Consider the following 18,365-nt stretch of genomic DNA (forward strand, 5'->3'; position numbering starts at 1 on the left):
AGTTGAAGATGATTGATAGCAATCTCATGTCTGTCCATTTAGTATGGAGCTGGAGCCAGGAGGTAGCTCACTTAGCTTTGCGCAAAGCCTTGAAGCAGGGGGAAACAGCTGCCATGCTCTGTCCAAAGTTTAAAAGGTATTCCAACCCTTCTAAAACTCACCAGTGAACACTCTGGAATATATCTTTTTATTACACGGCTCTATTAAATGCTGTATTCTGATTGGTCAGTCGCGGCATTCAGAGGTCTGATATTATTGTGTAATGACCGTTGCTATGTAGTCCAGCGTTGCTAGGGACGCTGCCCTGACAACAGTTACTTTTTTATCGGGCTAAACTAGCCGTTAACGCTTAAAAATAATAATTTACAAGATACAAAGATGGAGTATTTTCATGATATTTTATGATTTTCATTTTCTCTTGATTCCCTGTAGCTATTGTAGCGCAGATTCAGATTCAGGGCAAGGTTAGCTCTGCTGCCCTACTTCCAGTCTTTATGCTAAGCTAAGCCACTGTGATTGCCTTCTGGCTCTAGCTCCATACTTAATGGACACAAGGAAGGTATTAATCTTTTCCCCTAAGTCTTGGAAAGAAAGTGGACTACAGAATAAATATGAATCAGATCAAGGCAGTAATTTCCACTTGAGAACCAGACAAATCTATGACCTCATTTGTTATGTGCTCTGGCAAATTTATCTGATTCCCCTTTGCTTTGGACAGATTTCCAGCAGCCTGTGACTAGCGGGCTTATTATAAGGGTTCATCTAGTATGGGGCGTGTTTGAAACAAAGACTATAAAGAGGAGAATCATTGAAGCTTTTACAAAAACAACCAAGATGACTGCGCCTACTGTTGCAGTGGCAACAATGTAACATTCTGCTAACTGTTACCAGAAGCTTCAGGTTCACAGCAAAACATCAACACTTCTTCAAAATAAAAGCACCAATAGTTCAGCTTTATTCATTGAATTATAACAATGCTTTATTTAACTTTATCTTTACATTATCTACTTTAATTAACTTTATTGTGATATTATTTGAAAGCCATATAGCCAAGCCCTACATATAATAGAACATTATCACACTATCTATCATAAAGTAACAGTTATCTATAAAGGTAAAAGGTTTTAAAGTAGAGTAAGTGCTTAATTAGCCGGAGGTTAAGAGGTTTACATAATATACTAGCATTACTATGGACATCACAGTTTTTGGCATCTCACACATACTCAGTAAAGAATAAAGTCACTCCTGCTTCTCCCATGTGGGACCTCTCTCGTGAAAATTAATTCTCTTCTCCTCTTCTCTCCCTTCTACGTCTTCTCTCCTCTTCTTTTCTCTTCCCTCCTCATCCAAATCAGTGTGCTGTGCAGCAGCTTCTTTTGGCCTGACTTCTAAATGATTGTTTTACACAAAAGCAGCAGCTAAGTAGAATAAAAGTGTCACCCAAATGAAGTTGATACATCTTGATAAGAGCTCTATTGAGTCATTATGAAATAGGCCTGAGTGATGCTTTAGCTGTTACATCAACTACACATAGAAATGTGGATCAGCACACACATGCACACACTTTTTAAATGAATCTCATGCACTGAGCTGTGGAATTGTGTTGGGAGGTAGATTATTCACGGAGTATCGACTACAATTTCACGGTTTTCTGAAAATAATTAGCGTGACATTTATTCAGGCTTTATAATTGGTTAAGACTCCAGACCCTCACCTCTAATAAAGTTGTCATTGAACCTTTAATGCTGCTGGCTCCCATGACAGCAGGGGTATATTGCAGCCTGGTGCAGGGTGGTCAAATCATTCGAAAGAGGATAATGCAGTCAGGTTTATGGTGCTTGTGTGAGTGTGTGTATGTGTGTGTGGTGAGTAGTTAAATAAAATATGGTCAATTGTTCATCTCAGGCCTAATGAAACCTGCCCATCGTGAGATGAGGACACAATTTCTTAAAGATTTTTGAAGAACCCATGCTGATGTTTCAGTCCATCTAGAAAGCATTAGTTGGCATACAGGATTTTCACTTAGACGTCATTAGAACCAATCATCCTGTCTTCCTCAACCCTCCTCCTTGCCCTTTTTCTCCTCTTTATCCTCTTTGAACAATTTTGTGTCTTGTTACCGTGTTCGGAAGGGGTTTGCTGTTGTCCTCATCTATAGAGTTCTCACATATCTATTTGTCCATTAGGAAATCAGGCGACAGTGTGTTTTTATGCCTCCACGCTAGTGATGGCCGTGGAAGGGGGTATAATGTTTTCGGGTTGTTCATACATCTGTCCCTCTGTCTGTCCATACATCAATACATACATACATCTTAGTCTCGTGAATGTGATATCTCAAGAACACTTCAAAGGAATTTCTTTCAATTTGGCACATATGTCCACTTGGATTTAACACTGAACTGATTAGAACTTGTTGTGCAAAGGTCAAGGTCACTGTGACCTAGGGCTGCTTGATGATGGCAGAAAAAATAATCACAATTATTTTGATTGATATTGACATCAATCACGATTACTCATTGGCTTCGAGAACATCATGCATTTATTGAACATAAACTCTGATGTTTCTTTTTAACACTGGATGTCGTTAAAATTTAAATACAATCAAACTGAAAAACAATGAAATGAATGAGAATAAATAAATAAAAGCAACAGACTGTGATCCAGTGGCAGCAGTAGAGGGGTCTTTTTATGCTATTTGTCCTTTTATAACTTGGTCATACATCACTTTTTGAGTGGACTTACAGTGCTGAAACAAATCGGTTGTTTTGCCTTCTTAGAAATTTTTAAAAATCTTCTTAGAAATTCTACCAACAAAGTTTCAAAACAACTGGAGAGGCAAGCATCATGACTGGCTGTTTTCAACTCACACCGAAACTTCTGTTTGGACTTTTGGGGGAGGGGCCAAGCACATCTGCTGGGAAGGGGTGCACTTGATGTATAAAATAAAAGACAATTTGGAGTGCAACATGAGTGGTCCGCGGAGGTATACAACTGCAAATTTATTTCTAGGTCTAGTTGTTGCTCTAAAACACAAAGGTTGCTCTTATTTTGGTCTGTTTTCTGGGCCCTCTCTTTTTGACCATTTATCTTTCTGAATGTTGCAGAGGTCCCTGACTTCACTGTGGTGGTTATGTGGTTTTACCATATCTTACAGTGTGAAAATTGTCCTTTGCAATGCAGATCTTTATTAGTAAAGTAAAACAACTTTTTCAGATATACTGTCTTTCCTGATATGTGCTAGAGAAAACGAGAAAACAACTGAGAGTAACTGACGACTCTGTAATGAGTCCTTTTCAACTAAAAGAAAAGGACAAAAATATTGACCAAGGTCCATTAAGTCGTAGCTATTACGACTCATGCACTCTGTGTATGGATAACTGCAAATACATGAATACAGCTATTGATTTTAAATGTACTTTTCAGAGCTTCTCTATTCAAAAACACTATGTATGTCACAAGGGACAACATCGTGGGGAATATGGGAGACAGTTACTCTAATATACCCAACTTTTTCTTTTATGTTTATCATGAATTGTTCAGCTAAGCTCGTATGGATATATTTTCAATTCAAAAGTGCTTTTTGCACTTACAGCAATTAATGCTCAACAATTAATCATCTAACATCCTCATTCACTGTTTGCTTTAGAAGAAAAAGCTAAATGTCTCTTTGATATTGCTGTTTGTGCTGCTGTTGAGGGTTTAATTATCTGTGTACATGACAAATACCCTCATCACCTTGACAGAATGCTTTGTGTTTGCATTGATACAACAGACCTGTGTGTGTGTGTGTGTGTCTGTGTGTGTGTGTGTGTGTGTGTGTGTGTGTCTCAGGTGGCTGTGACATTTGCCGTAGGTTCAGAGGTCGGCCTTCAGAGCAGCAGTGACTTCAGTCAGATGGGGAAACCTTTCCTAATGGGCACAGTGGCTCTGGGTGAGAATCAACAAAATGTCTCACTTTCTTTTTTTCTGTCTGTCTTCATCTTTTTACTTTTTTTCTAGTTCATGCTCCTTCTTTTACCATCTTTTTTTTCTTTCCGTCTAAGAATACTGAAGGCCCATGATGGACCTACTCCCAGTGCACCAGCCACAAATAGAGTTTTCAGATTTGGAAAACTAACTTCTTGTACCATGTTTACAACAAAGTGGCCAAAATGTAGTGCTTAGAAAAGAAAAGATAAAGAGTAGCACATTTATTCAATGTTAAAAAAAAAAAAAATGAAGCCACAAGAAATTGAAAAAAATCAGAAGTCTCATATATAAAGCAGTGCGAAGGATCTGTACTAAAAGTGTATGTGTGGACAGAAGCAGAAAATGGAGCGCACCAAAAAATATTCTGATTGATAAACCTGTCCATACACCTGACAGTTTGCAATTTTCTTTTATGAATCTGAAATCAACTTGGAATTTGCCACACATGGATCGGCCCTGTAGATGCCCACATTCAACCATAAATGGTCAATGCAAAGCACCTCATGAAGGGTAATGTATAGAAATGAGCTTGCTGATTAATGGGTCTTTACAGGTGATTCACGGCAACAACCGAGTTTCACCACAGTGTTTATATATTTACAGCATTTAAACTGCTCGCTTCACACCTCACTAACATGATCATAATAATCAGTGTATTCCCAACCTTGTGATATTGCTTAAAGATGAAAGTTTGATAGCTGAACACAATTTATTTATTTAAGTTTGTTACGGCGGCCTTGGCCTGGATTATAATTAAGACTTATAATGAAGATATGGAGTTTGATAATTGTGCAGTAGGTGCTGCTGGCTTTATTTTCAGACTTAACGGATTTACACAGTCCATATATGCAGGTGGTGAAGATATACATAATTTGACTGGAGAAGTAAAAGTGTGTTGCAGCCACCACAATGTCTCCAGCGTGCTCTTCATGTGTTGTTGTGTTCACTCCATGGAACTAGTTTTGAAGTACTATTGAGGTACAACTATACTTGAATGGGCCAGGTATAGTTTAAAAAACTGATTACACGCTAATTTTTTGGCCAGTTTCCATCAAATATTTTCAGAAAGTGCCATTTGATTTCCATTTTTTCTTCGCCCTCTTTTGGTTATATTTATTAATCTGATTTTAACAGCACCCAAAAGCCCTTTCCCCTGAAATCTGCCTCACATATTTTGGTTTATATCAATTATCTTAGTTTATTGTAAATGATTGACTTTTTTTTTACCCAACACACCTGGTTTTATGTTGATTCCCTTTCCCTGTAACGGGCTGGTGCATAACAATAATTTTAAAACCCCATCTGAAGATCTTAAATGTTGTTGGAAGTATCTGATATGAAATAGCAAGCTTTATACCTGCCACCATTTTAGTGATATATCAAACAATTCTTCCAGTAGAGTTGAAATTCATTTGGAAAGTATGGCTAAAATATGTTAGACTGCTGCCCCCATCCTCAGCTGCCAGACTCCATTGATAGAAACCGTAATTTCACTTTGCAGAGCAAGGAGAGTTGCTGTTCTACCACTGGTTAGTTAGTTTGTGCTATTAAGTGACTTTTGGAATTGACCTAACTTGGCATCCACAGTACATTGCCAAGCTTCTGCGCTCGAGACAAGGGAGAGGAGGGCATTGCCACTGTAACCTATGTTAGTGCTTTTTGCAAACAGCTGTGTGGGAGTTTCCATTTGAAAATTCTGCAAAAAGAATGCAGATGGAGTCGGCCTTTAACAGAGATTAAAAGTGCCTTGTGGAGTTTTTGACCTCTATTAGCACTATGGAGCTGTTCTGTGTGCAGGTCCCTGTACTTCTGGTCTGTGTGTGTGTGTGTGTTTGCCGTCCACACCACCAGCATGTACTTTGACTTCCTAAAGTCTCTGCAACACATCAGTTGTGGCAGGTTCTCACTGTGTTTCATTAGGGTTTGTGTTTCTGTGACAGCTCTGACTCTACTCCCCACTAGCTTTCATTACTTAGAGCCATTTGAACATGCAAACTGCCAACCATAATGGCTGCTTTACAGTTTGTCATTGCCAGTTGTGGGAACAGTTTATAGAACAAGTTTTTAAAAAATTAAGATAAAAAAGAGGATCAGGTTTACTTGAGAACTGTATTCTCTTTAGGGTTTAAAGACCTCTGAAACAACATTCAAGCTATGATGGGATTCAGTGAAACTCAGACTAATACAATGCCCACAGGTTGGTTTGCTGCTCCCTAAAGTAAAGAAATAGTCAAGAAATCTGTGGGATTAACCCGCTGTTTTGTTTTCGTCCCAACAGGAGGGATTGTAAACGTGATGCCTCTGCTCTTCTCACAGATCTCACACAACAGAACACAGGTAGGTATATCTAGTCCTCTCCTATGTCCTCAACTGACTCCTCATTTGTACACTTGATGTACTGAATTCAAAAATGGCTTATGAGGCACTGTATTGTTCATCTTTTGTAATGGTACACTGAGAGAGTAGACTGTAACGTGGGAAGCAGTGAAAGGCTGTGGTGACCCTGTAACAGGCTGGCCAGTGTGGACATAGGTTGAGCAGGTCCAGTAAATCAGCTCAGTGGACAGCTCCTGGTGTTCATTTGTACATTTTGTGGGTACATTCCCTCAACAGCTATTATTTGAAAATATTAAGTATAGGTCTGAAATTGTACCTTGATTTCAGTGCTTGGCACCACACACTTTTAAAGGGACTCCCCCAGATCAAAAATATACAGTTTCTTAATACCTGTAGTGCTGTTTATCAGTCTAGATTGTTTTGGTGTGAGTTGCAGAGTGTTGAGATATCGGCTATAGAGATGTCTGCCTTCTCTCCAGTATAATGAAACTAGATGGCACTCGGCTTATGATGCTCAAAGCACCTAAGAAAAAGTACATTTGAAAAACTTAACAGCATTATCTGTTTCCAGAAATCATGACCTGGTTACTTAGGATAATCCACAGAGTTTGTTGTGCAGTTTCATATAGGAACTATTTTCTTTCTACCAACTACACCTGTCAACCATATCACAGCGCAGAAAGAAGCGCGCATCTGCTCATGGACAGGGGCTCATACCTGTGACAGAACGAGATGTAAACCTCAATGGCATCATTCTCGGTTAGTCTTTATTGGTCAGGTGAGAGGTGTTGCTGGTTAGGGCACAGCTGTTTCCTTAAGCATGTGGTCTAGTTTTTTGTTGGACAGGCTCACGTCTTTGAATAATACACGTAAAATTATATATTTATACATATATTTATTTATCCAAATAAAGCATATTACAGGAACAAAGTATCAATATGCATGTAAAAGACAAAAATGGAGGCGTGAACTAAAAAAAATAACTAAACAGGATTGAAAGCATTTTAAAGGGGCATTCAGTTACACATTACAGTCACACTTATGAATTACACCGATCAGCCAAAACATTAAAACCACTGACCGGTGATGTGAACAACATTGATCATTTTGTTACAATGCAATGTTCTGTTGAGAAACCTTGGGTCCTGACATTCATGTGGTTGCCACCAGACAAGCTCCACCCACCTAAACACCAGTGCAGACCAGGCAACCCCACTTTTGGCGGCGGCACTCCACAGTAGCATTGGCCCCCCAGCAGGACAATGCACCATGCCACACCACAAAAACTGCTCAGGAGTGGCCTGAGGAAACTCAATGCATTGACCTGGGCTCCAAATTTCCCAAATCCCAGTCTGATCAAACATCTATTGTTACCCCACCTCACAACCCACAAGACCCAAAAGATCTGAAGCCAACGCGTTGGTGCCAGACACTACAGGACAAGGAGGACCCACCGTGGATCGATGGTACCTCCTGGGTACCAGCACGTCACTCAAATGTTCAATCAGATTGGGATCTGGGGTATTTGAAGGCCAGGTCAACACCTTTTTTCCGTCCCTGAGCAGTTTTTGTGGTGTGGCATGGTGTATTGTCCTTAATGTTTTCGCTGATCAGTCTAAGTCCTAACTACAAGAAACAATAAACAAAACAACACAACATCTGGTTACTGAAGAAAAGCATAATCGAAGATGCTGCTACAAAAAACTTGTACAGTAGACACAACTAGGCCATGTCTGATTTACATTCCAGTTTTAACACTGACACAAAGTTTTCCATTCAAATATAGTACAAATTTTAACCAAAATTCCAGAATATCTGCTTAAGGAAATGCAAATGATTTTGCATTTCCATCTACTAGTGTCATGTGAATATTAAGAGCCGGGTGCATCAAGATACTGGAGGGAGATGGTGGCACTAATTGTTCAATTGGGTGTCATTGCAAAGTGTTGCAGAAGAAGAGATTATAAAAAGATGACCTAATTGCTGGAAAACCATGTGAAAAAGATGTTTCTTGTACACAACATATGTCTTGATTTATTTGCAATGTCTGTTTCCATTGCACTTTTTTTAATAGTTTTTTTTTTTTTTACTTGTTTGGTCCACCAACTTTTCCACTTCAGCCAAGTTAAAAGGCTTTTTTTTTTCTTTTCAAATTTCCAATCCACAATTTCCCATCAGGTTCTTTTTGGTACATGTTGAATATGCAGATAAAAACAGTTGGATGTCTCAAAGCAAAAAGTACCCTTTATATGTCTTCCTGCCCCAATGTCATTGGCTACGACCCTGCCTTTCTGCTACAGCAATTTCTCAGTGTCTTTGTTACAATAACATACTCTGCTTCATAAAAATAACCCAAACCTGACATGACTAAACCACTGCAAAGTGTATCATCATCCCTGACATGATTTGTATGTTTGAGGTCATTGCTTTTGAAGATGGATCAATTGCATTAATCAGATATTTTAAATAAAACACACAAAGCATACAAGACAAGGTTAGAATCATCAACTGTAGTGGCTGAAAGTGTATCACTGTCACTGTCACTGACATGCCTTAAAGAGTTATCTGCAGCATTTAAGTGCAAAAATGACTGGATGTAAATGGAGTGGGCAGCAAATAAAATTTGCATTTTATGTATGGTTAAGCCTGGCTGATATTTCAATATTATTGTTTAACGTGTTTAACTGATATTGTATCATTTGGTTATAATCATACTGTGTTATTGTAAAACTCTGTTGTAACTCTGCTTTGGTCAACATGTGCTGCATTACTTTTTTAATGTCCAGATCCTGTGGTTTCGGAGAGCAGTGCTTGGAGGTCTGACAACCTGCACTGTGCTCAACATCCTCTGGTAAGCACATTCTTCTCCACACTCTTCTCTTCTGGTCCTGCTCTTTAATTGCCTGGGTCCAGACCTTTGAATCTGCCCATTCTACGAAGTTTGATTGAACTGATTCGTCTGGCATCATGACATGAAACAGTTTCTCGATTAAAATAAAAAAAACAACAACCGATGAGCACTGTGGTGGGACTCAATTTCCCAATCAGAGTCACGGTTAACCTATTTTCAGGCATTGTTAAGTGGTGCCCCAGAACCGATGAGGAGTAATAACAACAGTAGCCAGCTTTGGCTTTACCATCAAGGCTGTCCTAAATCGACATGGGTTTTCAATATCACCTGACATCATAGCTTCAGTTTTGTTTATGTTTTGCTACAGTGTGGACTTAAAATGATGTTAGATTAGGAAATTGGTCTGCTCCATTTCAGTGCACTGGTGCTCCACTTAAGGTGTAACAGCAAGGGCCTGGAAAACTGTGACCAAACACACATCAATGTCAGCCTGCAGGGCAAAAGCCATGGTAGCTTTCCTAGTTGACAAATAAATGCTTGCATGGACAGTGACACTCACAATGTGATTTTATTTAAGCCTGAATGACATTCATTAGTTCTCTGTCTCACCAGTTTCCCTTGACTTGTTTGTGTTTTTATGAACCATGTAGTCATGATGACCTATATGCCACTCTTGCCACTGAAGTTTAGTGGTGGATCTGACGTGTCTGCCAGCTGAGACAACTGTCAAATGATGTGCAGACTCCACCTATTCCATGCAGGCATTTGCTGGCGTTCTAATGATGCAGATCCATGCAGGTGGATACACTGGTCACTAATGATTGGTTGGGGAAAATTGAGTTCCCCTCCCCAACAGAAATCAGTTCGATTGAACACAACGTCAGACCGAAGATAGAAACAGACTGAAACAAGTTGACAGTTTTGTTTGATGTCAGGGAAGCTCTTTAAAGGTTTAGTAAGTAATTGTGGAAAAATATCATTGACTGTTGAGTCTCATATCCAAGTTTCTAAATACTGATGAACTTGGGTTGGTATTCTAACCAAACCAGCCCAAAGCATCAGTGTTTGACGGCCTGAATGACACTCAACAATCAACTATATTTCTCCAGAATTACGTCCTGCACCTTCTGTATTAATAAAAATGGAAAAATGATTATGACAAAGCAAATTTAAGCCAAAACACACAGAAAACATTATTTTATACAAAGTGCTATTTACCAGTTTTCTAAATTTACTCTTGTACCAAGGCAGAAACTTTCCCCCCCCAGGAGAGCATATGTTTTATTGTCTCCCAGGAGAGAGCACCACAGGACGCTGATCTGTTTCTGTGAATAAATGCCACAACCTCTCCATAGGCAGAGGGTCAGGGATTATGGAGGCAGGAAATTCAAGGGGATGGCTTTGTTTTAGGCAAAGAAAGGAGGTCTGGATTGTCTAATGTGTTAAAATCCTTGCCAGGAAAAAGATTTGTCATACTTTTGGCAATAGGTGGTTTGTTAAAATAATAAGGTTTTGCTGGATGATTCTAGAAGTAATAAGAAACTTGTGCGATACAGCAACAATAGGGTTTTGTAAGAAATGTCCATACAAGTTGAAAGTAGAGATGACAGCAGTGGAGGATAGCAGATGTAAGATTGCTTGGTTGGGATGAATGCTGAAGCCTGTCATGCCTAGAAAGTTTTATTGGGTTCAAAAGGACCCTTTTAAACCAATAACATACAGAAAATTCAGCTATTATAAGCTGATTTTTGATCAACCATGACTGACATTGAGCACTGTTGTCAGATGATCACATGTACCCACACTGCAGGAGACAGAGAGAGAGAGACCGTCAGCACTGGTTGAAAAGGCAGGATTCTCTGAGACCTTAAGCAGACATTTAAGGAGAGCAGTTAAAGCATCACCCAGGATGGGAGAGCAAATATGGTCCAGAGAGAGGCAATCTTGTATTACAACCATCAGCAGTGAACTCCAGATGCACCTGAGAGCACAGACCATCCACAATGTCCGTAAACTGAAGAGTCTAAGATGCATGTATAGAGAACATTTAACATGCTATATTCTACCGTTAACATAGAAACCAGCCTCAGGGACGCTGAGGTTCAGAGTCAGACTGCACTTTTTTGCAGTGGAAATTAAACTCCACTCTCCTCATTAAATATAGATAGCAATCCAAGACAGTGGCCATATGAACATAACAAATGTGTGATGTAGTCTGCCACAATGAGGCTTATATTTTCTGCCTTTTGTTTGTAAGTGTATGTTTTTTGTATTTACAGTGGCATGCAAAGCTTTGGATACCCATGTTCAAAATTTTGTTTACTGTGAATTAGGCTTGGGCAGTATCTAATTTTATAGATACCACCCAAGCCTAAATCCACCCTGTGTTTAACAGTTGGACAGGTGTTCTTTTCATGAAATTTTGCACCCTTTTTCCTCCAAACATATCCTTGCTCATTGCATCCAAAAAGTTCTGTTTTATCTTCATCTCTCCACTCCAGCACTAAATTTTGTGATGAGGACACAGGAACGGTTTCCCTCTGATGACTTGCACACATGTCATGAATCCAACAATAATTTTGCATGCACAATTATTTTGTACGCAAAGAACATTTCTATGCAGATACTAGTGAATGAGGCCCAATGTTTTTGAAGTTTGATCCCAACTAGGCACTACAGTCAGGATACCTCAGCCTCTGCTATTTTTTTTTTGATTGTGACCTTTTATATTTTTAATTTGTCTCTCACAAAGTCCCCAACTTTATGGCAGTACAATTCTATATCATTGGACTATCACTTATGTCAAAATAATAATAGTGCAAATAATGGAATCCTTGTACAAACACAAACACCAAGGATATCATGGACCAGCCCGCTTTCATTCCCAACTCATCAGGTACAGCTGCTTTGTCAGTGATTTTGGCTTCAGACACCATCATGAAAAGGCACCTTTTATGGTGATATGAGGGTACCAAGTGTGTCATATGTAGACATGAAAGTCCAGTCCACTGACAAAGCAATATTTGATGAGTTGGGCTGAGAACGCATTGCATGGACCAGTAGGCCTACTCTCCTAACTCAGTTCAACACGCTCATTTCTGTCCTACCTTCTTTGCTATGTTACATTACTTCTTGATTAACACATTTTACAACTTCTCTACCACCAAGAAACTGATTACACACACCAGTGAATGTATTTTCAACCTTTTTATGTTTTAAGTGGATATTCTACATATCATCCCCACTCTTAGCAAGACTGACAAAACACTAAACCTTATATATGATGCTATATCCATCAAATCCAATAATTCATGTCTTAGTTCAGAGCTTTCACCTCTCTAAATTCAGATTGTGCACCATGTTTTTCAGGCAGATTTTAAAGACAAATGGGAAAAAAGCCAAAGACTTAAAATATAAAATGAACAGGTACTACATTTTAATCTCAAGAAAATACTCTGCTGCACTGCTTGCATGAGATACACAGCCGTGACAAATTTCACCGAGCTATGCCCAACAATTGGCTGTATCTGACCTTTGATGTACTTTACTGATCAGCTTCTGGCAAAACAACTTACAGCAGCTCCACACAATAAGTCTCTCTCCTCTGGGATACTTCTCTGAGATTTATGAGCTTCAGGCTGCTGTTTTTTTGTTTTGTGTCCAACCTACACACCAGATTCTGAGAGCAGTGTTCCGTGGCAAAGCAATGCTCTATAATGGCAAGTTTTTTCACAGGGGAGCTCCATTTATCGATTCATGATAACATTTCAGAGTTATTTCAGTGCGCTGTAAACAGGCTTTACTTTCTCTCTCCACATATACAGAGTTCTTAGGTCAATGAATGCACTGCAAAAACCTAAACTCTCCTTTTACTTTTAGTTCACTGAGTGCATGGTTAGATGAGCCTTCAGCTAAGTGCTCTATTTCATATGGATCTAACAGGGCTGTGTGTTTAACTTTTCATCCATGTGGATTCACACGGAAGCTGGATGAAATGTGGTGTACACTGGATGGTGGGAAGGTCGGCCTTGTTTTCAGTGCTTTGTCACCCTCCATCTAGTATACTTCTTCTGCTTGGGGCCAGATCATGTTACGCCCAGATTTTGAGATTGGCCGACACGTTTGCACTGTCAGGTCCTCTTGGTGATCTGGCATAAGGTGCACTGAGTTGACTTGTATGTCATATATATGATCTGGATGGTTTTATTAACTGACATTATTTGACTAGAATTGTCTAGTCAGATTTGTGAAGTGTTCAGCTGTTAGGAAAAAAATCAGCCTTTTAAACTTGAAAGAAAAAATGATTTGACTTTTTAGCATGATAATTACTAATATCAGTTAATATGGAAATGTTTATCGTAATAACATTTTTGGCCATATTGCCCAGCCCTATTTTTGTATATAATTATCATGAATGAAACTAGCCACAAACAATTTTAGCTATGGCGTAACATAACAAATTTAGTCATTACTTCACCAAGCTTCCAGCACCAGCTACTCCAATAAATGAGCAAATAAATGTAATTGTGCCGCTGTCTGGTGTGAGCGGGCACTGAGTGTATGTGTGACCTCCGTCTGCATAACTGACAAGGAGATGTTTAGGAGAAGGACAAGGATGAAGTGAAATAGCTAAAAGAAATACCTCCTGGTGGCCTGGTTGTTGATGGTCTCCTTTGGTGTTTTGTTGGTGTCCACTTACAGTCCCTGAAGACCTTCACCATAGTGAAGCTGTAGCTTGTGTGTTGTGCAGCTGTGCAGTTCAGTAACTGGTTTGGGGTGAGTGCCACAAGCAAACGTCAGCCTTCTAGAGAAGCCAGGAAGGATCTTTCATCTTCCTGGAAAGACAAATTTCACCTGTTTAGTCCTCATGCATCCTCCCGGCAAAAATGCCCTTCCCACTGAGGAGATGAGGCTAGCTGCCATCCCATGCTGTCCCTCTAGGCAACACAGCAAGAGGGGCTGACATCACTTAGTTCAGTATGGCTGCTCCGCCTGTGTCACACCATGGTGAATCTGTCTGAGACAGACAGATCTGTCCTCTAAATTTGTCCTCCGGGGGCTCCAAAGAAAGACAGGCAGGCCAATCTGCATGATATACTGATAGCTCCCAACCAATGGATCCTTAGTGGAAGAGATCTCAGAGGTTGCCTCTTCATCAGTCTTTATCTGATGGATGCATCAGGGAGTCTATTAAGGTCTATTTGGAACTGTGGTTCAAATGACTTTTAAGAGATGAGTTGTTCACTATCAGTTTACCCCTTGCCACTTTTTTGGAATCCCAATGTGCCTCTTCCTTAGTCTGTGCTTTGCACCTCTAGGAGCACAGTGCATGTGATTCTCACGATCCTGGTAACAAAAGGACTTCGACCAAGGCGGTGCCATTTGCCTCAATGAGTTTGTAGAGTCTCATAGCTTCATTTGCATCAAAGATCAGCCAGTCCAGCTAAGTTCAAAGAGGCTATCACTGTGACTGCAGGTTCATTTTTTGTAAAACAATAGTCAACAAGGCCCAAAACTACAGCATATCTTACAGTTCACACCTCTTTTGCACTGACCCATTCAATCAATCAATTTTATTTATAAAGCCCAATATCACAAATCACAATTTGCCTCACAGGGCTTTACAGCATACAACATCCCTCTGTCCTTATGACCCTCACAGCTGATAAGGAAAAACCCTTTAATGGGGGAAAAAATGGTAGAAACCTCAGGAAGAGCAGCTGAGGAGGGATCCCTCTTCCAGGACGGACAGACATAGATGTTGTACAGAACAGATTAACATAAAAAATTTAGTGTTCCATATGACAAAATGAGACATAAAGAGAGACAGAGAGAGATTCAGGACAGACAGCAATGACAGTAGCTTACAACAACATTAATAGTAATAATATTCTAATAATAATTACGGCCATTGTGGGACAATATGTTGTAAGTATATGTTAATATATGATAGTATATGTATGTGACAATAATCATCTGTTAACAGTAGGAGTATGACTAATAACAACAGCAGCAGTAGGCGGCATCAGGCAGGACCAAAACCACGTCACACGATCCAGGCGCAGCTGTGATACGAGGTAACCTGCCACATAGTGGAGCACAAAGGCTCTGGAGAAGAAGCCGAGCTAGTGACGTTCGATAGAGCTGAGTTAGCAAAATGCAGTAACAGGACATGAATGTTAGCAAAGGAGAGAGAGAGGAGAGGTGCTCGGTGTATTATAGGAGGTCCCCCGGCAGACTAGGCCTATGTCAGCCTAACTAGAGGCTGGTCCAAGACAAGCCCAAGCCAGCCCTAACTATAAGCTTTATCAAAGAGGAAAGTCAGGAAGATAATTCCACAGAAGAGGATCCTGATAGCTGAAGGCTCTGGCTCCTGTTCTACTTTTGGAGACTTAAGAAATCGCAGTGTTCTGGTGGGATAATAGGGCACTATGAGCCATTCAAATGATCAATAGACTCTACCTTGGCTGTAGAGTGTTGGGGTCGTTAAAAACCTATAGTAAGCTCTTACAGCCTTTTTAGAAACCCTTGTGTGTAACCATCCCAGTTGCCAGGAAATATGTTGGCTTTCTGTGTTTCTGCAAACCATGGATATGTTATATTTTTATGTTATTATGTAGCAAATATGTTGAAAGTTTGTTTTTTTTTAGCAACGCTGTGGTTAACCTGCGTGTAGTTAGGTTTAGGCTTAAAATGCCCGGTTTTGGGAGCAAAATCCCCGCGGGGAAAGCAGCACTGTCTCTGTAAAAAACAACTGCTTTTAGTGGTTCTCTGCCTGGTGGAAAACAGCATCAGGTATCTAAAAAACAGCCACGTTTGGTGTCTAAAAAGTCACAGGAGACACAGCGATGAGTCGCTAAATCACCTGATCACCCAATCCTCCTGAGACCCTGTGATCTCATATGAGGACACTGCACTGTGGGTTTCCTGGACCTTCTACTTCAATCTGCTTAACCTAGGCCTGTTGTCCTCATTCGTGGATACTCTTTTTGTGCCATCTAGTGGTAGTAAGAGCACAATACACTAATTCATGTGAAAAACAAGGTCAGTCTGCAGCTGACCCTGACACAAAAATGGACAAGGTACAAAACCTGTTAAAATTCGGTTGGTTGGTTGAAACCTATTTATTTATGATTAAAAACGTGTAGTTTGATATGACAGAAATTTGACCAATTTTAGCAACAGTAACAAGCTAAGATAGTGGTAATGAGAGAGTACTTGTTTGAAGACATTGGGAATTTATCACCGTTGCCAAGTTTTTTTCTCAGCTAGGAGAAATTAAAAATACATACCATACAAAAGTTCAGGTTCAGGAGGACATACTATGTCACTTTCAAAACGTTGATATGATAAATATAAAACATACAAATTTAATGTATTCGTGGCAGAAACATACTATGCTAACATTTTCTTCTGGTGACTGGACTGGTGTAACACAACAATGAAATTGTATTTTAACTGTCTATTAACATCGGCAGAATCCATGAATTTTGCAACCATGCCACTTCACAAAGCTCAAAACCTCAATGAAACGGAATTAGTGTGCATTAGGGGTCATTATGTTTTAAATAAAGTATTTGTCGGGACATCAAATAGCATTTGAAAGGCCCCCTCCGCATCAGGTAGGCCAGCTTTATGAAGTAGCTAGCAAGGTATGCATACTTAAGAAAGTGGGCAGGATTTCAAAACCTTCATGCTCTCACTTCTATCTTTACAATTGCAACACCATGAAGCCCTCAAGGAGAGGCTGTCCTGAAGTGTGTGTTGTGTTGTTATCCCCATTTTAACATTTTTTATGCTTTCTGCATATCTTTATGACGGAAGGGGTTTTTTGCATCATCTTCTCCTCTGTAGTTCCTTGTGAGGTTTCTACCACTTTGCCCTGTTAAAGGTTTTTTTTGGGTGGAGTTTTTCCTTATCTGCTGTGAGGGTCCAAGGAGGTGTCATGTGCTGTAAAGCCCTCTGAGGCAAAGTGTGAATAGTGATATTGGGCTTTATAAATAAAATGGAATTAAATTGAATCTTTTAGCACAAACATTGTAACAGCTAAACACTGTTGCCCTCAGGTGCAACACATTCTACAAGCTAGTTACTTTCAAACACTGAACCAAGAAGTTAATGTAAAGCATTTGAGTTGTCATTATTTGTTCTTCAAAAGGCCTGTAGTCTGGCACAGTTTGTTACCATAAGTTGACTGAAATCATCATAGCTTACAGTGCACAGATGCAAATCCTCTCTCTCGCCTTGCTTTCTCTCACCTCTCTCTCTCTCTTATCACACTACTTCTTTTTGGGGTCCTGTTCCTGCTTGACGTCCTGGTAAGCAATTTTCTCTGCCTCCATTTTTTAGACCATAATTTTGATTGATAATTATCGTTGGGGACATAATTCTGTTGAGCCACCCAGCAGAGTGAAAGACTAGTAGAATAAAATAGAAATGGTGTGTTGTTGGGTGCATTCGAGCGTAGCCACAACAAATGAATGGATAAATCTCTCAGAGCTGCACTGTGCACTGCCGATTCAATGAGACCAACAGCCAGTGCCGCAGAGAGAGGAGAAAACTTACTTGTCCATGACTTGCTTTCTCTCTCTCTCTCTCCCTTCCCGCAGCCTAACTTTATGGCCTTTGGTTTCAAACAAAGAACTTGTGATTCATCCTCAGTTTCCCAGTCTCCTGCTTTTGTTTTTTAGAAAACCTTCAAAGACTAGCTGTACCCTAAAGGATTATCAGACTGATTTCCACCAGACTTAAACACTTTGCGAATCCAAGGGGAAATCCCTATTGGGGGCCTTTTTGGGACTGCTGGTCAGACATGATTATCTCTCATAATACACATATCCTAGCTGCAAATAATACCACACTTGATGTAGCAGTTGACAGTACAGTCTCAGTTATATTGTTATAGTCTGAGATACTTTATCCTTTGCATAACCTAGTGTGACCATCTTCAGATTAGATACCAACAACTACTGATGGTACTACTGATGATAACTGAATGATAAGATGGTAACTTATTCTTGACTTTGGAAACAGTAAATGACAGAAAAATGACACCCACATATCGTCATGCAACAGTTTGTATGATTACGAAAATGCACATATAACGGTTCATATGATAACTTACTAATTAGATTCGACAAATGGCGTCATCACATTACATACATAATGTAGAGCAGCTTATCCTCATAGAATGGTTCATATGATATCC

General features: G+C 39.7%; 1 protein-coding gene across 1 annotated transcript in view; it reads left to right on the forward strand.

Moving 5' to 3' along the window:
- Window positions 1-18,365, forward strand: part of LOC117253454 (uncharacterized) — a 154,021-nt gene that overhangs the window by 82,579 nt on the left and 53,077 nt on the right. Inside the window, exons 9-11 of the mRNA XM_033620922.2 lie at window positions 3,832-3,931; window positions 6,248-6,306; window positions 9,093-9,157. Coding sequence (XP_033476813.2) covers window positions 3,832-3,931; window positions 6,248-6,306; window positions 9,093-9,157 — 224 coding nt within the window. The remainder of the gene's footprint in view (window positions 1-3,831; window positions 3,932-6,247; window positions 6,307-9,092; window positions 9,158-18,365) is intronic.

The sequence above is a fragment of the Epinephelus lanceolatus genome, chromosome 6, assembly GCF_041903045.1.
Source record: "Epinephelus lanceolatus isolate andai-2023 chromosome 6, ASM4190304v1, whole genome shotgun sequence".
NCBI classification, from domain to species: Eukaryota; Metazoa; Chordata; class Actinopteri; order Perciformes; family Serranidae; genus Epinephelus; species Epinephelus lanceolatus.